Source organism: Amblyomma americanum, chromosome 9, assembly GCF_052857255.1.
Source record: "Amblyomma americanum isolate KBUSLIRL-KWMA chromosome 9, ASM5285725v1, whole genome shotgun sequence".
NCBI lineage: Eukaryota > Metazoa > Arthropoda > Arachnida > Ixodida > Ixodidae > Amblyomma > Amblyomma americanum.
Window position 1 is genome coordinate 119,694,533 of NC_135505.1, and position 23,375 is coordinate 119,717,907.

General features: G+C 42.8%; 2 protein-coding genes across 2 annotated transcripts; both read right to left on the reverse strand.

Annotated features, from left to right (window-relative positions):
* Positions 1 to 2,573: 2,573 nt before the first annotated feature.
* LOC144105416 (uncharacterized) lies at positions 2,574 to 10,852 on the reverse strand. The gene is made up of 5 exons (XM_077638534.1): positions 10,725 to 10,852; positions 7,586 to 7,734; positions 5,679 to 5,746; positions 4,723 to 4,806; positions 2,574 to 2,841 (listed from the first exon to the last, which is right to left on the reverse strand). The coding sequence occupies exons 1-5, from the start codon at positions 10,839 to 10,841 to the stop codon at positions 2,705 to 2,707; spliced, it is 555 nt and encodes a 184-aa protein (XP_077494660.1). The 5' UTR covers positions 10,842 to 10,852; the 3' UTR covers positions 2,574 to 2,704.
* A 1,756-nt stretch (positions 10,853 to 12,608) lies between these two features.
* Positions 12,609 to 20,743, reverse strand: LOC144103624 (uncharacterized). Its single transcript, XM_077636292.1, has 5 exons — positions 20,627 to 20,743; positions 19,267 to 19,415; positions 17,751 to 17,818; positions 14,515 to 14,598; positions 12,609 to 12,745 (listed from the first exon to the last, which is right to left on the reverse strand). Exons 1-5 carry the CDS (start codon positions 20,741 to 20,743, stop codon positions 12,609 to 12,611), a joined length of 555 nt encoding a protein of 184 aa, XP_077492418.1.
* Between the last annotated feature and the right edge of the window lie 2,632 nt (positions 20,744 to 23,375).

The window sequence follows — 23,375 nt, forward strand, 5'->3', positions numbered from 1 at the left end:
ATTAATGACATCGCATCAAGACTCCCAACCGCTCGTTGCAAACCATCCCGCTCAGCTTCGCGGCATGTGCCCGTATATGAAAGACGTATTAGAAATTATTTGACTTGTGTTTGTAGCTCTCGCCGTTGTTCCTGCTTCGAGTATTACGTAGGAACATAGACGCAGATGCTTAGCCTGGAAGTTGTAGCTTCGAGCACAAACGAGCTACCTTGGAGCTCCAAATTAGCGCTCTTAATCTTCTACTATGATGTGCTTTTGCTTAGTAATGTTTTGCCAATCTGTCTTTACAGGCAGTTCACAAATTTACCGGTTGCACCTTTCCTGCGTATTTATTTTTACAGTTCTCTGCTCAGCAAATGGCTACGTACATGCATTAAGAAAAAGCGCTGATAAAGTGAGGCAAGTTGACGTGAAGTACTTCAAAGTGGTAACATGTTGCACGGGGGTACAACGTCTCTGTGATTTGTCAAAATTTTTTGTGTTTCTTGGGGTCGTAAGCGATGCAAAAGTGCTCTGGTGTTCACTAAAATTTCAGAAGCAAAAATGAAGCCACGCATAAGGTAACAAATTAGGTAGCAACAAAAATAGTATATATGCTTTACAATTGAGAAAAAAACACGCCACCAACGGCGTTCAATGTACTCGTCCGGAAATTACGATCTTTTCGTGTTGTTCTCTATTTAAAACGTTTGAAATTTGCGTGTGTGCGTTGGCGATATAGAGGATGTTAGGCGGAAAGAAAGGCTGCGATAAATAGCTCACATTAGGGAACTTTACAAAGTTGCGACCGATGGAATGAAGCGAAGTAAGAAGGGAAAAGAAAGAGTGGGTTCATTAGTTTTCTACCCCCCTTTTAACTGCCTCGCAGCAAGGTTAACACATCAACTACATGGTTACAGAACGTGACGGGGCTCAAAAGAGAGGTGGTAGAGTGCGGAGAGGGAATGCGGATCATGTGATATGCGTGTGATTCTATTAATTGTTATAGATTAGAATGTTGTACACCATCGACAAATTTGGAACTATTTTAATTGATTTATTACCAGCGCATCATTTTTATCGCTATTCCCACTTCAACGTAGTAGGAGTGTGGGGTTCTTGGGTATTATTAAAAAAAGACGCCAAATTCCCGTATATGAAAAAGCCGATTAGGGCCTCTGAATTTCGCGCGTTTAGCTTAAATGTATGCTCTTTTAGTGGCGTGCAGAAATATTGTGTACACTCGCGTCACAAACGTAGTCGCATGCAGCGAGTGCTATGTCCTGCTCGCAGGAACCCAGATCTCCTCTCTGAAGTCATAAGCTCAAGAAGCAAACCCTGCCGCTATATCACACTTCAGATATCACGGTAAATGAGTTAGTCACTTATTTTCATAAATGAAACAAAAGCAAGTGAATGCAGTAATTATGCATTTTTTAACACCGATGCAGAGCTATAACTTTTTTCGACGCTGAATTTTGCACACACCTAACAAGTATCCAAAAAGAAAGCCTGGAAAGAAGCACACTCATACCCAGCTATTCTGGACGAAAGCATTTTTGAACGGTAAAAAGCTTATGAGCTCAGTTTTTATCATACATTGTAAGATTTCACTATAACAAACAATATATCCGCAGATCGGCCTTTGGCAGCTTGATTTTTTTTTTTTGCAATAGGTTCCCCCATTGGTTTTTTATGGCAGTCTTAACTGCGCGATGCGAGTAATGGATACATTATGAAATAAAGATTTTGCTAAACGTCGGAAGACTGGACCATTAAGTTTAATATTTCTATACCAGTACCTGACAGTTTTCCAATGTTGAAAATTTTTGTCTCAATATATTGTACATGGTTACGTCGTTCGTCGAATGTGAAGTGCATGAAATCGCTGTTTACCGAGGTGCAAACTTATGTTAAATGAAAGATGTTGTGCACTGTTTGCATAATCCGCATCTCCTAAGGACTTCGAGAAAAACTGTAAAATGTGCCGTTTTATATCCCTATTTCAAGCATTTCCCGTTTGCGTGTGTAGTCGAGCTGCCAAGCTTTGTTTTAATGTTGCTCTCTGAAGCGCGCTCACTCACCCTGAAGCTCGTTCGGTAATTGAAATCTGTGGACTATAGTGGCGTTAGTTGAAATTACTGACATAATGACGCAGGTGCCGATCATAGGTCCACGGATGGTGGCAATCAGCTTTGCAAGAAGACACACGCGGCACTCTTAATAAACACTGGTGATGTTAGCGTAGTAATCTATCCAGATGAGAGATAAAAAAGACGACTTTGCATCTAAGCTGCACAGCCATCGCCTTCCTTGTTTCCCTGGTACACACAGACGTTTACGTATGTCGTGGATTGCCTTAGAAAATTTTACCGAGAAAAAATTTACTTTTCATCTTTTAGTTAATGCGAGGATGTGAAGTACTGCAGCAAAGATCGGTACAACTGTGAGTGCAGTGTAGTTCGTAAATCTGCGAATTTTCTCAGCGTATCTGAAAAGCAATTAAATACCTTTATTTTGTTTAAATAGATAATACATGGTTTGTTAAGTTAACCATGGCGTATTATGTCCATGCTACCAAGGACAGGAATGAATGTAGATGTAGTGCTGCAGTCTTTTCAGGAAAGCTACGGACGTGTTTCTGCAGATCCAAGAGAGCAAGATTCATACGAAGGACAAGCATGTGCAGTATGCTTAATGCTCTTTTATTTGCTTATTAGCTGGTCTAATCAACGTCTAATTCGTTCTTGCAGTTGTCTTCGCGGTAGGCGGGGACTTCATCGTCGCATATGTCTTCATAGTGGTCGATGCATTCTTGCGGCACTTCTGAAATGTATTCTTTCGGAACCCACAATATGCACACTGCAAGAAAAAAAAATAGCGCAAGCAGGCGATTATGACAATTGATGATTTTTTTAAATGCACTGTCATAAATGTTACCCCACACATATTCTATGCCGCGTGACAACAAAATACAGAAAGCCGCAAACTACGAAAACTGGAGCAAATAAAACGACATCATTGAACACCAGCACTGCCGATGTTCAGAGCTCTAAAAAAACAAAAATTACGTGAAAAACCGATATCTTTCAACGTGCTACTGCAATGAATAATGTGCTTGTCTACAACAAAAATTACCACAAAAAAAGTTGCGACAATAAAAAGATAAAACTGTTACAATGTTCGTTATTGCGAAGGACGGAATGACTGTCCCTGATCCTCTAATGTGATATAAAGCAACATTATACCGGAGTACAATAAGAACAACACATCTAAGACGAGTACATTGACAAAACATGCCGGCTCATTCTCGAGGTTTTGTGCGCATCAAGAATGTGAAACATGTGTTTTATAAAGTCGTGTTTTATCTGTTTCTTGTTCACAAACGCAAGCACACAGATATGAATAGCTGTTATTTAATATTAAGTTCTTTCAAGGAACGAAACTAAGTTGTTTCTTTAATGAAGCGCTTAACGTGGTCACTATAGAGGCGGCCCTCTAATTAAGAATAGGACCGTCTTCTACGATAGATTGATAACGAGGGCCCAGTCGCGAGATGTGCAACGAGTGCATCATGTGTCGACTTAAGGAGATGTTTCATGAGTTAAGAAAAGGCGCAGTCAGCATCGTTCTCTCGCCGGATTCCGGAGGCATTCCCTGCAGTAGCCAAGAGACGCGAACAGAGTTGTACATTAGTGGAGCACTCAGGAATTATTTCAACCCCTTTGGGGGTGTAGTCTCTCCGGTCACATTTTCTATTTCTTTGTGAGTGTAGTATTTCATATTTAAAAAGAACACTGGCCTGTGCCACATCTATGCATACAAAGTACCCATAGGTGCTACTCATTGCGCTATGGGAGCATAAAACCTTCAAGCAAAATGACTTCCTTTCCCGCAGCCACCGTCACTTCCTTAGATACGGCTTGGATAATCATGTTTTCTTTAATATTGAAAGTATTAACAGTGCTCTAAATTTTATTGCCAGATTTGAGATCCTTGATGAATTGCGGAACAGAGTTGTGAGTAATAGTGCTTAAAATGTTAACGCCATCACAATTGATGCCTATTCTGACCATGAAAGCGCTCAAAAAAGATAAAGAGGACAGAATAAGAGAGACATACGAAGCGCTTACTTGCAACTGATTTTATTTCATGCGAAAAATATTTTTATACTCTTGGTAATCACCAGCGCATGGTTACAAGACCATTACCGACGAGTGATGACTGACACATGTTATCGGGCAACCCATGTGCCCGATGTGAGATATGACATCTCTTTTCCGGACAACGCGCAAAAGTTTACATGATCTGAATTACTCGGATAAGAAAAATATTTCTCCGTTGTCTCAGCAGCCGATTAGCTAGTATTTGTTCTTGCAGAATGAGCACGCGTGTCCCACCATGCTTTAACGATTTACATGGACCTTCTTTGCCGCACCCCGTAGAAATTACCTTTTTTCTGCAAACCTGCATCCCGTAAACTTTTCTCGATGACTGCACTTTTTACCTGTCCAGAGAAGAAGGCTTAGCGCAACGCTGCTACTTAACCGCGTTAGAAGAATAAAAAAATTATTTCTTTTTATGCTTATAACCCTACCCTCAAGAAATATTTTCGGCAAGAGAGCATAACGGACAATCTCAATCTCATGAGGCCCTTCATTAAAGGTAACATTCTAGACTTGCATGGTGTGAAGTTTTATTAAGTCGCCTTAGATGTAGAGTAAAATAATGTTGAATTCTTACCCTCGCCATTGTACGGAAAGGAGGCGACAACGCAGTTCTTGTTGTTGGTGTAATCAAACTTCACGTGACGTGGGTGCTTTGTGTCTGAAATGGACATCGAAACACCAATTTAGGCCACACAAATGTTGCTTTTCTTTGTTCGGACAAACACTATCAAATAAAAGCTGCGTAGATCGTATCAAAGTGCGAAAAACATATAAAATGGAGTGCGTAAAGTGATTTAGAGATTTTCATAAAAGGTCATAGCATCAAAATAATTGTTATATCTTATTTACTACAAATTTCCAGAAATTTGCAACTAAACACCTATCTGTTCGCGATTGCGGAGCACATTGAAATCGAACGTAACATTATTGTTAAAATAAACTTCAACCAAATCAATTTTCGTGCTATGAGGATTAGTGCGGCAGTTTCCTTCACGTCGCACTAAGCGAAGCAGACCAATGTGCCCGGTTTCAGGCACTGTGCTAAATGTTTACTAACGAGACACTGAATTTCCCTCTATCCATGGATTGTAACTTTCTAATACAGATATGTTATTTTCACTGAAAATCAAGACTTAGGGAGCAATAAATAAGCAAGGAATTAAATACAGCTGTCATTAGCATCGACCTTTTTTGATATACAAAGGGCAGTGAATTCAGGGGTTGCTTCTTTAATGGAAATCTTTGAAGGCACCTACACAACCACTGACTTCTGAATAGCCACCACGAAATTCTCGCTCTTCATGCCGCAAGTTTGAATCCGTTGTCAGGAAAGAAAAATTTCTGTTTTTAAGTCTAATTTCTCAGCGGTTAATGCCAGTTTTTTTACTCTATAAACTTCAACATCGCCAGAAAGTGTACTTAAGCTCTCGCTTAATTTCCAGAATAGCGCGAAACGCGTAAACGTTGTGCAATGCCTTTCCTGCAAACGTTTCCATCATCACATGCGAGAAGCTAAGCATGCACACCTACCACCGTTTTGAATGGCCACTACCGTGTCTTGCCTTGGTCCAGGAAGGTATTCAAGTACGTGCTTGCCCCTGGAGAACAAGATAAGAAAGAAGCTCCACTAAAGCATTCTGACGTTCATTATGCGGCATCCCCATGAAAAATGACTCACTCTCGCTGGTTTCTTGTTTTGCGCAAAGTGTTCAGAACGTTTCGGCAATGATCAACAATTTAAGACCCAAAAAACCTTGTCGCGCTTTCTGGTTCTCATCGGAAGGTATTTAAGTTCAGGAATATCAGCGACATTTTGTATTGATGGTGATGAGAGTGCTCCTCCTTGAATTATATAGCTTTGAAGTCCGAGGGACCAGCGCATAAAAACAACGGACAGAGTAGAAGAAAGACGACGTAGACAGATGCACTGAACTAACCACTTTTATTTCAGGAGAAGCAGGAAGTACATATATATAAAGCCTTTATCAGGCTCCATGACATAGAAGGCAAGACAAGAACCAATTTTCAAAGTGATAAACATGAGTCAAATGATATCACAGAGTTGAAGGCGTGACAGGCGAATTAAGTTTGCCTGCACAACTGTTATCTGTCATTCAACCAGGTGCAAGCGCCAAACGGTTACCAAGAAGAACAGCCAACAAGAACCCGGCAAAAACGGGGCGATAAGAACAGGGTCCGGAAGGGAAAAAACTCGTAAACATAATAAAAGGTTGAAGGGCCAACATATAACAAGGCAAAAAGTTAAAAACATTAAAAACACTAAAAGGTACCACGAAAACCAAGTTTTTTCTAGGTTTTTGTGTAAAGTTTGTCTAACTTCCCTTCTCGTCTTGTGATCGCAACATCACTCTTGGTTTTCATGGTACCTTTAAGTGTTTTTAGTGTTTTTAACTTTTTGCCGTGTTATTTGTTGGCCCTTCAACCTTTTATTATGTTTACGAGTTTTTTTTCCCTTCTGGACCGTGTTCTTATCGCCCCGCTTTTGCCGGGTTCTTGTTAGCTGTTCTTCTTGGTAACCCTTTGACGCTTGCGCCTGAATGAATGGCAGTTAACAGTTGTGCAGGCAACTAAATACGCCTGTCACGCTTTCAACTCGGTGATATCATTTGACTCGGGTTTATCACTTTGAAAATTGGTTCTTGTCCTGCCTTCTATGTCATGGAGCCTGATAAAGGCTTTATATATATGTACTTCCTGCTTCTCCTGAAATAAAAGACCTTTATATTTCTGCGCTATCGCTCTTTCTAAGCTCGATTACAGGGCTGGTGATGATATATTACCCAACTGTTTGGTAAGTGGCAGATGTACCTCGGCTTGTGTTCGCATCACGATATTCCAGAGATGCTCCCTCACCTCTCTTCATTCACTCCTTCCGCTGCACTCACAATTTTTACCGCCATTTCTACAGGACATATGGCGGCGCCCACAACTAAATTTTCCGCTCTCCCTATTTCGGCTCGACAGGCAGCGCCACCTTCGACAAGTGGTGCTCATATTTACCGAAGGGTCTGTTCATTAGATTTATGGCGGCTACGGTGGCTTTTTTGCTATTTCTTATCTCTAAATTTTTCAGCAAACAAGCAAACTATGTTCATGCTGAAGCTGCATAATGAAGGAACGTTTCCGCGCCATTGTCATGTGCGGTAGAACAGATGATATTCGAATATGTCTTTACTTTTTGCAGAAAGCAATGGATTGTGTTGAAACGTACTTCTCCCCTTCCGCTTTTGGCTACCGCCCCTCAGTCTCAACTGTTGGGTCCGCATTTGTGCTAAAGCGCAGCGAAGAATACCACAGGCAACAAAAAGGTCCCATTAAGTTTTGCTTGCTCGATACAAATGAATCACTCTGATTTTCCTGTATAACAGAAACAGCTCCATCGTTATGCCATTTTGAACAATTATACCAGGGCATACTTTTTGGATCCCCTGTGACCTTTCAGGTTCCAGGTGTAGACGACCCTCTTGTTCGGCTCGTACACCGACCGATTGGCAGTGACGCACTCGAGGCTGGGATCGTGGCTCGAAGTGTACACCGCCACTCCATTTTGGAACAAGTCGAACACCTTCAGTGAAGAAAGGGCGAGAACATTCTCTTAGTACGCAGCAGCCACTGGTATGTTTTGTTTTTTGTGGAGCTAGAACATTTAACACATCGAAGAAAGGGCTGATAATATGCTGACCACTATTTAAAGGTTATCGTTGTGATATTATGAAACATTTTACATACGAGGGAAGTTCACGTATTGATGGTTTACAGTGGCGTTATTTGTTGCCATATAATGATTATACCTGCAAAGAATTCCTTGAGCGGATTGACCTTTAATCAACCGATTTCAAAACGAAGCCTGATTCTCATGTACTTAACCCAATGCTTTACTGGCGGTTTGGTGTCTATTCTTCGTTGTATCCCGTTGTTTTATTGCGCTGTTCAAATATGAATGCTTTACTCGTTCGTGCACTTGTTTTGCCCCGTAAACATTTCTGTCGTCTCTTTTTTTTTTCTTCATAGCGTGCTTGTGGAATAGACCACCACGACCATGCGGGCAATTTTACGTGTTGACGCTCTAACGAATGAGAAAATTTTGCCACTAGTGTCGATGTCCAAATACGATTATTATTTGCCTCTTTCATTTACGTCCGCTACTATGCCTTCTTTGCCTATTTAACGTACACTGCTATCTGTAGAGCGAAACGTGTGTGATTCACGTTGAGATGCTAGTACTTAGCTGAGAAAGCTGTTATAGACGACAAATTTCATTTACTTTTTAAAACATAATGTGTGCGTTTCAAAGCACTTCAATTGAAAACTGCACTAAAGTGCTCGAAGCCAGACTCTCGGCAGTCGCCATAATCTGGCAGCAGCCCGGAAAAAAAAAACTCCGACAGTGACACGCCCTATCTCGACGATTCTCTACCCGCATAAGCATGACGCATGGACCTCCAGCAATTTCGTTCATTGGTTCAGAAAAAAGCGGTCACGAGACTGCGACCATCTTGTTGGAACCTAGTAGAAGGATGGCTCGGATATAAAGCGAATGCTATTCCAGTCGCAAAACGACCGAAACTGGCGTTTTCTTGTGGCGGATCGCGCCGTATTGAATATCACGCTAGGTAGCTCACTACGAAGCCTGCGTGTTTAGACTGTTAGCCACGTAGGCCACACGACCACGCATATAACAATTACTTGAAAGTGCCTGTTTTTTTTCTCATTTGGATGGTTCTCACATCGTCTAACAAAGAAGGGCATGTGGAGAAGGTTCAGGGAACTGTACGCGTTTTCTATAATGTAAACGGTGTGTAGGACGAAGTAGTACATATCTGACGATTTAACATTCTATGCACCCACAATAGATACCTGGGTGCTTAGTATACTCTGCTGACGTTGATACGCGGGGTGGAAATTTCGAACAAATGCCTTCTCACCTATTCTAAAGAAGCCTCAAAATTTTAACTAAGTTTTCTGCTTCTTCTTTGTCGCTTCTATTTTCTTTTCCCAAACACCCCTCAATAACATGGGAAACATGTGCGCCTACGTGCGCTACCCGGTGTGCAGTACGTGCTCATTGTCGGAAATCTCTGGTCCGACAAAATGACGCAAAGCGGCATGCTCAGCGGTTAGCGCATTCGGCTACTGACCTGGAGTACCCGAGCTCGAACCCGACCGCGGAGGCGGCGTTTCGACGCAGGCGAAACGCAAAGGCGCCCGTGTGCTGTCCGATTTCAGTGCACGTTAAAGATCCCCAGCTGCTCGAAATTATTCCGGAGCCCTCCACTACGACACCTCTTTATTTCGTTTTTCTCGCAGTCCTTCCTTTATCTATTCCTTTATGGCGCGGTTCTGGTGTCCGCCGATATGTAAGACAGATACTGCACCATTTCCTCTCCCCAAAAATCAATTTTCATTTTCATTTTCTTCCGGTCAGATATCGCTTAGGAAGCGTAAAAATGCAGTTCGTTACCATGTCAGGAAGGCTGACACGATGTTCCCGAGAGCCGGTGAAGGCTCCTTGTTCGCGGTAATATTTCGTCGCTTATTAAAAGCCAAATGATGGGGCATAGGCTGTGTACAGAGTGGAAGCTTGGACGAGTTGGTTCAATCATGCCCAATTTATTCGGACAAAAATTTTGAAAATTAGAAAATTATAATACACCGTTATAGAAATAATGAAGGTAATGGTTCATTCTACTGATATGTAGCAAAATCCTTCTTTTAAAGTTTTTCCGTCTATCGCATTGAACAGTTAGGACCGTCATAGAAAACCAATGAGGTCAGCTTTTAACGATAGCAAAAACGTTAATAGAAAAAAACACAAGACTTCCGTCGGGTTATCTGCGGATATATTGATTGTTATAGAGAAATCTTACATTATATGAAAAAATTGCGCTCTTGAAAGGTTTCCGCTCAAAAATGATTTTTTCCAGAATTGTTGCGTATGATTACCGCAACAGAGCGAAGACGTAGACGAGAAAATAGGATAGCGCCCTGTCTGTGTCTTCTTTTCACGTCCACATCTTTGCGCTGTTCCGATAATGGGGCGTATAGTGCGCGTGCATACGTTTCTGGCGTGTCTTTGTTTAGATTTCTTCACCCGATGGAAACTTTTCTTGTTCAGATTTCTTCACCAGACGGAAACTTTCCAGCTACCTACGCACGCGTATATGCCCTTTTTTTTAAATACGCGACTACCCTCTATTGCAAAGAAGGTACCTTCATCGGCTCCAAAAAGTTATTTCTGCCTTCACTGCATTCATTGGCATAGTCAGTGAATTCACTCCTACTCTGTGTTCAAAACATACGTGGTTTTAGCTGCACCGGTAAACTTTGTACTAGAATATTCAGATTTACTTTGTTGCGCGAAATCAAAAAAGTGCCTATTGGGGGATGAGGATAACCTGGCGCTCGTCATTATGTTTTGCCTCCTGGGCCCAGGAAAGAGCAAGGCTATTGGACGTGGAGAAGTTCTGCCTTTATAAAGGGACTACAGGCATGGCCTATAGCACCGCAGCTGTGCTAAACTGAGCTCATGCATTACAGTAGCTTCCAACGTCTCACCTTAAAAGCATTAACTTCGTCCCGGTGCAGCTTGTGTTCTCCAAAGGCCGAGACGGCCTGTGCAAGCCCCAGACACAGATGGGCAACCGCCAATGCACAAGTCAGCAGAACAGCCATTTCACTCCAGTTCCTCAGTGCGAGCAAACTGCGCCAGCGTTTATACTACGAGGACTTCATTATGAGTCCTTTGTTTCACAACGGGGGGGATTTCAATTATCCTACGTATATGCTGGCAAGTTTGATTTACTGCGGAAAAACATATTACGTTGCTTGACGGCTGACCTGAAGCTTGATGTCTGCCTGCCGCATGTTACATTAGTAACGGCGTGGATCTGATTTTAGATATGATAAGAGCGCGCTTCAAACAACATAGCGCGTCTATTTTACGTTTATATCACAGTTTTTTTATTATTAAATAGACACCTGTTAATAATAATATAATTGTTTTTTGGGGGAAAGGAAATGGCGCAGTATCTGTCTCATATATCGTTGGACACCTGAACCGCGCCGTAAGGGAAGGGATAAAGGAGGGACTGATAGAAGAAAGGGAGAAAGAGGTGCCGTAGTGGTGGACTCCGGAATAATTTCGACCAGCTGGAAATCTTTAACGTGCACTGACATCGCACAGCACACGGGCGCCTTAGAGTTTTGCCTCCATAAAAACGCAGCCGCCGCGGTATGGTCTTATTTCGCTGGCTGCGATTACTATTTTTTTCCCTCAAGCTTAGGAGCGTACGTGCAACGACTTTGTAGTGCACTGTTCTGTATATATGGGTGAGTCTCTTCATTTTTAAGTGTATGCCGAAAGTCTCAGTGAAGCCACTAAGTCACATTTAGTTTCTTAGCTTCCAGTCCCAAGCTGTCTTGGAACGTTGTGGCATTATCGCCAATGACAAGCTGCAACCTTCGAGCCTGATGCGGCTTTCGTTTCACTTACCAAGGAAAAGTCAGGCTCATCAATCGGTTTCACTTTTGTATTTAACTATAGGACTGGAGATGTCGCAGAAATATTGTCTTTGTGAGTTTAGCGCCCACTAAACTCTGCAAAGGTGATTCAAAAATGGCAACACGCTTCAACGATGTCTGTCATGGCGACATTTATCGATAGCCAGCTTTTTCTTGCAGCAGTTTGACCAATGGCAATGATAAAAGCATCGAATTTCTTTATTTGTGTCTCAGAGTGAGTCTGACTTCGTTGTTGAAACCAAAACAGACGTTGACGACAACCAGTGTGTACAGTTCGTCAGTTAAAAAATCTTGTCTGCACAACTAGGGAGCAACATCTACGCAACTGGGGCTTCGTTTAAGTGCGCCTGTTCAAATAAATACGGCGCATCTCAAAACCTATAGTCTGAAAACTATGACATGCATAGAAGAAAACTTTTTCAAAAACATTTGTTTTAAGGTTTTGTTTTCATATATGTCAGGAAGCAAAGAAAATAAACAATAATTACACTCAATGTGAACAAAAATATCTGCCAACAAAACGTGAAATTTGCACGTTTTATTCCAAGATAACTTTGGTGCCTTCCAGGCTAATTAGGGTGTTTGAAGTGCACACACTCTGTGATGATGGACATGATAGAATAGGTTAGGCTGCCCTACCATACCAACTGAAGTTTTATTCACCTTCAATTGTTAGTTTGCTCCTAACCATATTGAACGTCTTCCATGCCTTCTCTTCTTTTTTTGCAAAACAATGCAGCGTCTACAATTAACTATTATTTACGGGCACCAGAACCTGGACAATGCCAAATGTATCAGCAGGGCTGCAGCTTATTAGCAATGGTTAGCAAATATTTCCGCGGGTGTACAAAAAATGTTCCAAAGACCAAGCATGCGCTATGCCTGCAGGCGATTCTTTTATTTACTGATTTGATTCATCTAATTGACGTCCAAATCGTTCTTACACTGATCTTCGTGATAGGCGGGAACTTTATCGCTGCATATGTCTTGATATTGGTCGATGCACTCCTGTGGCACATCTGCAACTACTTCACTTCTGACCCACAAGATGCATACTGCAAACAACGAAAGAATACACTGTTAAAACATTTGAAATTAACCTGGCACAGGGTTTTATGGAAAAAAAATAATGTTACCTGAAGAGCGTTTTTGCTTTTCATATCTGCGCGGACGTGTGACACCACAATGGTCACGGCCGCAAACAAGGGGAACAAAATCTCACCTAATACTTGACCAGTAATGCAGACTAGTTTACCTCATTGCAACTTTCATTCAAGGGCAGAATACATTTCAGTTTTGTTGTTAAATAGTTAAGGACTTGCATTAGAACGAATGTCATCATCAAAGAAGGCGCGGCGCTCAAACCTTCAAAAAATGTAAGGCAACTTTTTAAGGCAGCGGCAATGGTTGGCAATGAGGCATTTTTCCTGACATATTAAGTCTGATAGCGCCGTAGGCATCAATTCAAGCACTCTGTGCACTACCCAAAGGCCCTCATCTGCTCTCTGTGCTGGTGTATGTTGCTGCCTCTATCCAGCTCTTAACAAAGAATTGTTCCTCAGACGACAAGTCTACTTCTGGAATGTTGAGATCATATTATGCCTCATATTGCCCTCAATCGCTCTATGAGTCTAGGTTCATGGCAGTAAAATTGCTTAGGCATTTAGGATTGGTATCAGAAATATGTAAGTTAAAAAATGTCACTTCTTCAAGTGCACTCCTTAGGCCTTTTTAAAATTTGTTTTCGGCTAAAGTGTTTACCCTGGCTGCTTCCTTTGTTTGTAATCAACTATCTCTTTCAGAGTTCCGAACTATAAGCAGTAGCCTTCAACCCCATGAGTAACATTACAGCAGGTGACTTCCATTAAGTCATTTTAATTTTATCAACTGTTTCTCACACTGTGAAGTCGCAATGAAGGTTTTTAACCCTCCTGATCATTGTAATAGGAAATGCTACTAAATAATTAAGCGCCAACTCAAGAGCCACCGTGACAGGGCCACCACAAGGAAAGCTATTTCCTTAAATTACTCATACATTTATCAGCATTTTGTACGGCTCTCATAACGAGTCGCTTATTTCAAATCACAGTGTGTGGAGCTGAAATGTTGACTAATTCTCCTGAACTCATTGGAGGCAATTAGTAAATCTTTAGTTTGGCAATTGCGTAGTACTAAAAACACTCCAACCTTTATAAACGAGAGCAGATGACACTATTTAGGAGTGACAAAGGCCTTCCGCACACATATTTTTTTTTCAAGAGAGAATGTATTTTCAAAGAGTACATAAAATTAATTGCTCATGCCGTCTGTACATTGTGGGCATCAATATGAATTATGTTTTCTTTACTCAGCAGGGTACATGCTACAACCTGTGTAAAAAAGCACAAATACCTTATTTTATAGATACTATAACTTTTTCATAGCTGCTCTAAACAGTCGTGTTTGGAGTCAATACCACAAACATTAGAACAGCTTCAAAGTGTGTTGGGAGAAAACAAGCATTGAAACATTTTGCTGCGGAAGTAGCAATGTAATTAGGCTTCAAAGGGAGAGAAGTCCTGCTCGTAATTATTTCCGGTAAGCTATATCTCCTGGCAGTAACAGGGTTCGCCAATTTTGCCATGTTTCCTTGCCTGGAAAAGGTTGTTCGCCTACATCAAACTGACAAATGCATTTTTTTGTTTCTTTTATGGTTGTCCCGCCGCGTACAATAGAAACATTCAAGAGGAGTGCATAGCCCGCATTGCATGAATAGTGATAATTACTCAAAAATATTAACTACGAAAGAAAATATATGAGCTTCGAAGTGACGCAGTATCCTTACCTTCCCCCTTGTACGGAAAATTGGCAACAACGCAGTTCTTGTTGTTGGTGTAATCATATTTCACATGAAGTGGATGCTTTGTGTCTGAAACAGATGCACGAAACAAATACACCTGAGAGGTATTGTTTTTACTGCATATTTATTTCATTCCTAACCGCGAAACTCAAAACCGGACGCTATGTTGGTCTAAATGAAAGCAAGGTGTCTAATCTAAAAAGAGGTAAAAATAAATCTTAATTTCTTCATTCTCAAGAGCAGAGCTCATGTACTGGCTTTTGACGGTAGTCTAACGCCAGCTGCAGCGACAACTTCGCCGCAACACTGTGACATACTAAGATTCAATGCAACAAAAAAATGATGTCAACGATTCTTTGGGAGATTAATAAAAACCTTTTAGATGACTTAAAACAACTCCTAATCGAACTCCTAATCGAAACGTTTCTTGTGGACAATGATAGAGAATCTAGAGGCTCGTGACGGAACACACATAAAGAAAGGCAAGTCACCGAACGAGATACATGCGGAGGTCGTGGGTTCGGATCCCGCCAGCGGCATGCGGTTGCTTTTCTTCTACTATCTTAGCAAATATCCTTCGGGAAAAAATGGTTACACACATAATTTTTCACTCACCAATAGCGCAAATAAAATATCAGATACATTCCGTAATGTTTTTTTCTCGTTTACGGCGACTGTTGTCTTCCTTGATACGAATGTTTCTTGAGGGTACATTTTCGATGGAGGGTGTTTTTAGCTTCTTTCTCCGGCATTAAACGGAATGGGGACACCTCTCATTTTAGGCACTGTGCTAAAATGAAAAAGCTTTTCACGAAACGGGTGCCGTTGCCCTCAGTAACGCATTATAAGTACTACGTTTCATTCGAAACACATGACCAGTTCAAACCGAATCAAGGTCCATCTTCCTCTTACAGTTTATACACAGTTTGTAAACTAGCTGAGAAAAAACTACTGAGGGCAGTTAAGATTACTTGAGTGCTTAGAATGCGGGATCATTGTTTTTGTTTTTGTTCTCGTATTTTTTTATTTTTGTTTCTTTTTCTTTTTAATGACGTATCTACTCATTAGCATACAATAGTAAGGGAACGCATATACCAGCTATTTCATGTAAACCACAGCCCAAATGCACGCGGACAAAAGGTAACACTCAAGACAGGACGGGCGCTGACTCTTGACGGGCAGGTCGTTGCCGGAACGAGGTTAACCAGGGTCATAGCTAAGTCGTGCTTAGTTCGTTGACATGGAAAAGAGCCCAATGTAGAAGAAATGCGTTGAATCAGGACTTTTGCCTTGGCTAGTTGGTGCATAGCTAATTCAGGCAAACCAGAGTTCGAAAGAAGATGGACAAGAAGGAACATTCACGATAAGACAGGAGCTGACAGTCGAGGGTCGAGAGTCGGGGCCTTTCTTGAGTGTTCCCTCTTGTCCGCGTTCTTTCGCGCTGTGGTTGAAATGAATTTGCTATGCACCAACTAGCAAAGACAAAAGTCGTGATTCCGCATATACCAAGTTCACCTTTGTTCTCTAAGAAACAGCGCGGTGTAGGATGCGTGCTCACCTAGCAGTCTGAAGGTCCTAGGTTCAAATCATGTACATCGGAAGAGATTGTATGTTTGACACCACGGTGATGCCATCTAGGATTTTTAGACCACTGCTGCTGGTCACTGGGTTTCGTTACAGATGAGCCTTATAATGCGCTCGCATTAACAAAAGCATCGACTGCTTGCCGATGATGACCAGCAACACTATTGCTTCAATTTCATTCCCGCGAATTGCAGATGCATGGATAAACCTTGTGCTAAAACCATCCTGGGCAGCTTGAAATAAAGTTTATTAAAGGGAGATCTGTATATGCGATGCTCCGCGAAACACACGCGATAGTTTGTTCCTTGGCCGGTGAATGAATGCAGAGGACGTGAATTATCTAAGGGAGCTGGGTTGCCAAAATTGGATGAGGATATGTTTGGGCCCAGCTCTTTCTCGCGGTCAAGTTATCGCCTCGAGCAGCTTTCGTTACTTCTTGTGGAATGCGCGTACGTGAGGCGGTACAAAATCATTCGGAATGTCTCGAGGATGGTTTGTGTATGCCTGCGTTGTGGTTAAAACAAAAAAAAATGGTGGTGGTTTAGCTCTGGTTAAACCTGGAGGGACGCGATAGCTACAGCTGGCCGATTGGAACTTGGTCACGCGACCAACCATTTGACCAACCACGTGATCAGCCACGGCGCCGCGCCGTTGGCAGCTGCTCTACACCACGTTACAGCGTGGTGGCGCAGCCACAGGGTAGCGCCGCCACAGGACGGCGGCGCCGCCACGCTGAAGGCTCGAAATGCTACCGTAATGTAGCTATCGCTACAAAAGGAAAAAAACGCGGTAGCTGTCTTGCAGTGAGGGGACATGGACCGTGTCGTCAAGGAAGAGATAAATAAGGGGTGAATGAGGCATAGATTTAAAGAGCACAGTCTATAACTTCATGAACCAGAGGCTGGGTTCGCCAGTCTAACCCTTCAGGACGGCATAATCTTATGGGCAGGCAGTGAAGGCGTTGTTGGGAGCGGACAATAACTATTCAGCTCCGGCGGACAACCCCATCAGGAACAGGCCAGAACGCTAACGCGGCTAAAACAGACCCATATTTCATAAAATGTTCCCGAATAGATAGGTGAAAGGGTGCGTGTGGTGTGGGACATACATCACGACGTACCACGCCATGTGCGGTGGTGAAAAAATCCCTTCGGTACCCAAAATAAATAGAACTGGTCTAGAGAAATGGGAGGCCCTCCTGTCTGACTCCAACCCGACCCCGCAGCTTATGCTGGTGACGAGAGCCAAGGCAGCGGCTGAGGCCAACGGTATCCTGCAATAGGGAAGACCAACCACTGAAGCTCCAAGTCTATCTCTCCCCCACACCCAGTGGTCTAACTCTTCTTTTCCGAAATAAATGTTTTCACTACTACTACGCTCGCCATCACGGAGTTTCGCGGTGTGCACTGCATAGCTAAGTGTATTCATCATTTATTCACTTCGCCATATTATGCAGAAAAGGGCTGATACTTAAACGCGGTTTCCAATAAATTTACTCTGCGAGATATTACCTGACGCATTATGAGAGCCTGCACTGTCCACCACATACTTATGTTTGCTCCTGTATTGAATATTTTGTCTATACAGATCTTAAGATATGGGTACGAAGAAGGAAAGAAAATACGCTTGATGCTTACCGCGGTTTGCGATGCCGATTACGGTGTCCTTACTTGGCCCCGGGAAGTATGTAAGTACATGCTCGCCCCTGCAAGTCGAACGAAATAAACAGCTCATGAGATGTAGCCACACTGCCCCTCACTGAAATTTTTAACCCGCTGAACTATATCCTATATCATGGACATGTGCAACTCAGGGACGGTAAAACAACCCTTCCTCATACCACATTTATTTTAACTGTGGAGCGTTATTCTAACTTGCCATGCGAGCTAGTATAATGCGAATAAAAACACAGCTATCACTAAGCATTACAATTGCCTCACACACAAACACGGACACATACATATAAAAACCTTTGACCGTAAAGTTTCGAGACTGATTTATTTTCTTCTCTAGAAGCGATTTCCGAAAACAAATGCTGATGCGTATGTGTAGCGCCATCGTCTCGGGCTACCCTGAGCTATTTATGTTAATTGCTGTGGCAGCCGCTACATGGCACTACATGTAGAAAAATACGTTGTCACTAGTCGTCGGCGCATTCTACTGTGAGTGAATGTGGAGAGATGGACGTCCACCTCCAACAGCGTGTAAACGTAAAATTCTGTGTGTAGCTTGGCAAGACAGCCACACAGACGTATGAGCTCCTGCGTGACGCTTACGGCAACGCGACATTATTGCGGGCGCGATTTTTCGAGTGGCACAAGAGGTTCGTTTCGAGGAGAACGTCGGAGGAAGACGACACAAGGCAGGGGCGCTCTTCAACCTCATCTAATGAAAAAAACGTGGCTCAGATCAGTAAAATCGTACAGCAAGACCGCATCATTATAGTCCGCACGCTGTCAGATGCTCTTGACATTAGTAAGACAACATGCCACCAAATTTTGCTTGAGAACTTGGGGAAACGAAATCTGAATGCCAGACTTGTGCCACACTCCCTCACACAGGACCAGAAGGGCACGCGGGCATCAGTGAGCGCTGATTTGTTCTCTGAGGCAGAGAATGATGCTGCATTAGTCGACAGCATCATTCCTGAAGACGAAACATGGTGTTTTCAATACGATCCTCAAACAAAAAGGCAGAGTGCCGAATTGCGGTCCACAAGCACTCCGGTGTCGAGGAAGGTGCGGCGACAGAAGACCAAAACAAAGACGATGCTGATCGTTTTTTTTTTTCGATGCCACATGTGTCATGCACCACGAGTTCGTCCCACAAGGGCAGACGGTGAATCACGAGTTTTATATCCGTGTGCTCCAACACATGCCTGATGCACTGCGACGCCGTCGCCCTGACTTATGGGCATCTGGACAATGGAGCCTTCTCCACGATAACGCAAGGCCGCACACTGCTCTCAGCGTGACAAAAGTTCTCGCCAAGACCAGCATTACTGTACTTCTCCATCCGCCATATACTCGCCTGACCTCTCTCCATGCGATTTTTTCGTGTTTCCTCGTGTGAACAGAGCCTTAGAAGGTCTCTGGGGTATAATCGAAAAAAATTGCATTTTCGATATGTTTAGGAGTCCGTTCAAGGTCGTACTTTTGTGACCCTCCATGACCTTTCAGGCTCCAAGTGTAGGCGACTCTCTTGTTTGGTTGGTACAGCGAGCGTTTGGCAGTCAAGCACTCCAGGCTGGGATCGTGGCTCGAAGTGTACACCGCCACAGCTTCCGGGAAGAGGTCAAATATCTTCAGGTAGGAGAGAGAGAGAGAGACAGAAGAGAGGTAGTTGGCTACGCTGGGCACTTCGGAACATGACCGACAAAGATTTTCATGCGTGTAATACAGGGTTGATTATCATTGTTGCTATGAACGATGGTAAAGGGTTTAAATACTTGAATTTTTTATACTCTGCATTTTAAAGAAAGTGAACAATGACGATTTCGTTATGCTCCCTAAACGAACCGCATGGCCACAGAGATTCCTGACAAACTTGTTTACTGGCCTGCACGAGGTGGGCTCAAAGATTCATTTTCCCGAACATTTCACTCTAAGAAAGCCGTGGAATAGGTCACGGGAAAGTTTGTATCCAGTGAAAAACCTAAAGATAGTCTGTGGCACGAGGTATCAAACCATGAACCTCATATATATGAAGCGGTTACAAAAACCACTTGGTCTGTGATTGTTCGAAAAAACAGAAGTAGGCTTTTGCAGCGGCACGTTCCCTGGTCTGCTGGTGTGCGGTTACCACCGTCTACGAGCTGTCCACACCGCCTTTGGCACATTGAATTTAACACCTAACATCGGCGACGAGATGTGCTGGAATTTAAGAAAGAAAAACAGGTCGCCGTATTACTCGAGAAGCAAGCATATAACCGAGGTATCATGTCAGGGCCCACCAATAGTTATAAGACAGGCAGACTAGCAAAGACGCTTGTATGTAAAATGCGATCAATGAAGTCGTCAGTGTAAAAGGAAATGTGATCAGTAACTTTAAGGAACTGCAATGTACCAGCGTGGGCTAGTGAGAAAACACGAGTCAAAGCCATCCTAGCTGAGACCCAGAGGTGAAAATTTACATTGGTGTAACATGTATTGCGGATAAAAGAGACGAGAAGGTCAGTTGGGATAACGTGGTGAATTCCATGACAATAAAAACAGCGCAGGCGATTACAGAGTTAAATGGAAAGGGGGAGGGATAAGGAAACTGCTGGGATAGGATGTCTGCAGCAACCCCAAAACAGGGCTTTTTTTGCGATAAACGACAATTCCATTGTCCTTCAGGGAATGCAGCCACGTTGGTGATAACGACAACGATGGTATTTCTACTCTTTCATCACCTCGTCACACGGCGAGAAGTCTGCGGGACTACCTCTTCCTCTTCAACTCAAAGAACGTTTGGCTGGAATTTGCCTGTGCTGAACCGGTTTCTTACACTGCGACAGCTAATAGCGTCTCACCTTGAAAGCATTGACAGGGTCCCGGTGAAGTCTGTGTTCTCCAAACGCCGACACTGTATGAATCAAGGCAAGACAAAGACAGGCGGCTGCGAGCGCGCGAGTCACCAGCAGGGGCATTCTACTTCACTTTCTCGGTGCGGAATCGGCGATGGTTCAGCCTACGAGGCTTCTGCTGTGGTCGTCTTGATCCCTGTACATATCCTTATATAAGCAACATAGGCAGGGAGACTTTCGGTTCTTTACACTTGGATTTGTTGTTCATTGTACTTCGCCACCCAAAACTCATTACGTTCGTTGACGTTTGACACCGAATCGAGTGTCAAACTACCGCATTGGTCTCGAGTTCTTAAATGAAAGTCGTACTTTCTCGATTAGGATCGGGCCGTGCTTGACGCAGCAGGGTATACTGGAAAGACAGACTGAAAAAGATAACGAATGGATGAAAACACGGGTGCCAATAACTGCACACATGTTTCAGTCCCCATATATTCAGGCGTGACGCCCCTTTTTAATTTCATTTCTTTTCCGAGCCAGCACGATTGAACTGCGAGGTGTGTTGAGACCGCAAAGAGGACTCCTGGTTTATTTTCAATCTGAGTATGCCTGTTCTTGTTTAAAACCTTTTTACAGTGAGCGCGCCTTACTTTTCCGTAGTGCCATCTGTGTTCTCAATTTTCGGTTGCATGGATCTATTGATCACCAATTTGCCCAAACCAATACCTTTCATATGTGAAGGTAATTCACCCCGTCTGAAATGCTTCAAGCATCACAGTGCGAAGTCGAGAGACCAACCGGCATTGCCTCTGTCCATTGTTGGTGAAAAATCCATTTATGTCCAATCGCTTAATAAATGGTTTTGCCGCACTGCAAATTCCATGTTCAGCGTTCCGAGAACAAGCGTAGTTGCACACGACACCAGCGCAGTGGGAGGGTTCAATAAATGAGGCGGTAAAATAAAATATATTCGGGGTAAAAAAAAGCAAACAAAACCATGGTGCAATCAGGGGTCTCCATTAGCATAAACGATCAGTTGCCTTCAGCAGGATAACGTATTTGCAGCATTTAGGAACTTCTATTACTCAACCGGCCGTGGTGGTTTATTGCTTTTAGCGTTCGGTTGCTGCTCTTAAGGTCGCACGATCGAATCCCTGTGCAATATGACAGGGATTCAATCACTGTAATCACTGTGCAATATCAGCACTGTTTGAGAAATTCATATGATCTAATTTCATGTTTCCATTGCGGTGCCCCATAGAGGCCATGAGTCGCTTTGGGATGTTAAACCCCACATATCATGCTATATCATACCATCTTTAGTCTTCATGCAAATTTGCGCTCTTTTCTTCACCGGCTTAAGGTATGACTGTGTTGATTCACATTATGTTCGCCCCGGGGTTGATCGACCGATAGTAGTCAGAAAATGAGTACAGCTGCCCAGTCATTCGTGCTTTTTCATTAGTTCTGAACATATTTCGTCCACATGCGCACAGAGTAACAGTGTATCGTAAGGTATTTGAAAATTGTCTATTTTCTGTTCACCGCAACAAACAGCTTGCACTTATAAACACATTCACTTCTCCCACTGCGTTTTATTAAACTTTGGGACTTTTGTAACAAACACCTGTATTACTGCCGGTCTAGCCGTTTCTTTTTAGCAGTCCTGCGTTTTTTTGTTTCGGTTTTTTTTATTTAGCTATACTTCTGGAAAAGCCTTCCCCTATGCACGTGAAGCTTAAACAACATAAATACTGCAATCGAGACGGGTACGCAATGAAGAAAAGCAAATAAATCACCGAAAAACAAAACAGCAATGACTGCGAAAAAAAATTCAGTACTTTTCATTACAGATTTTTTGTTACGTAGAAGGTAGCGATCTATGCCCGTCAAGCCTAAAAACCAAAGTTCATTTTGTCCGAGCAGTAAATGGACCCCCATGTTGTGACCTGCGCAACGCCTACCATTTATTGCACGTTTTTTGGGAACTTTTTTCAGCCAATAACCTCTTTAGGCCGAGCCTATCCTCAACATTTAAAAGGTGTTTGACGATAAATTACTGTGAGTTTTTGACATCGCAAGGCAAAAAGAACATTCCCACCGTTTTTTGTTCTGCCGGGCTCGAAAATGATAGCGGTTGGGCGGTCTATTGGTATACATTCGAACTTAGTGCAGTTCCCTGGAGGCCACAGACTATGTGTTTTAGTACATTTCCAGCATTCTTAGAGGAAAATTTGATTACTGCAAAACTGCAAGATACTGGTATATAAATATTGAAGGTTATGGTCCGTTTTTGTGATATGTGGCAAAATCCTTATTTCATAGTGTTTCTATCGCTCGCATTCAGCAGTTAAGACTGCCTTAGAAAGCCAATTGAGGTGCGCTTTTGGTGATGGCAAAAACGTTGATAGCAAAAAAATTCAAGCCGGCCGACGGGAGATCTACGGATATATCGATCGTTATAGTAAAATCTTACATTATATGAGAAAAAATGCTGTCATAAACTCTCTCCTGTTGAAAAATTCTTTAGTCCAGAATTGTTCAGTATGGAAATTGACTTTGTTCCCAAAGAAGGCAGCACGCGGTTTTTTTTGTCTCGGTTCATTGTTTATGCGCGCAAAGACACTCAAAAGGCGAAAGTGGTCACTATAAAACTCACCTGGTCACCGCTGTCAATAGCGCCTAGTGCCACGTCCTCTCTTGCAAGGTGTAGAAGAAAATCGTTTTTGATTTTCTCTTATCATGTTCAAGAATA

What these genes read in the sequence shown, in the direction of transcription:
- LOC144103624 (XM_077636292.1), bottom strand. Translation starts at nt 20,743, where the DNA reads ATGCCCCTGCTGGTGACTCGCGCGCTCGCAGCCGCCTGTCTTTGTCTT. An exon ending in ACCCTGTCAATGCTTTCAAG is followed by an intron (nt 19,416 to 20,626) that starts GTGAGACGCTAT and finishes TCCTACCTGAAG; the next exon opens with ATATTTGACCTCTTCCCGGA. An exon ending in AATCGGCATCGCAAACCGCG is followed by an intron (nt 14,599 to 17,750) that starts GTAAGCATCAAG and finishes CATCTGTTTCAG; the next exon opens with ACACAAAGCATCCACTTCAT.
- LOC144105416 (XM_077638534.1), bottom strand. Translation starts at nt 10,841, where the DNA reads ATGGCTGTTCTGCTGACTTGTGCATTGGCGGTTGCCCATCTGTGTCTG. An exon ending in GGTCACAGGGGATCCAAAAA is followed by an intron (nt 5,747 to 7,585) that starts GTATGCCCTGGT and finishes CTTGTTCTCCAG; the next exon opens with GGGCAAGCACGTACTTGAAT. An exon ending in CTTTCCGTACAATGGCGAGG is followed by an intron (nt 2,842 to 4,722) that starts GTAAGAATTCAA and finishes TTTTTCTTGCAG; the next exon opens with TGTGCATATTGTGGGTTCCG.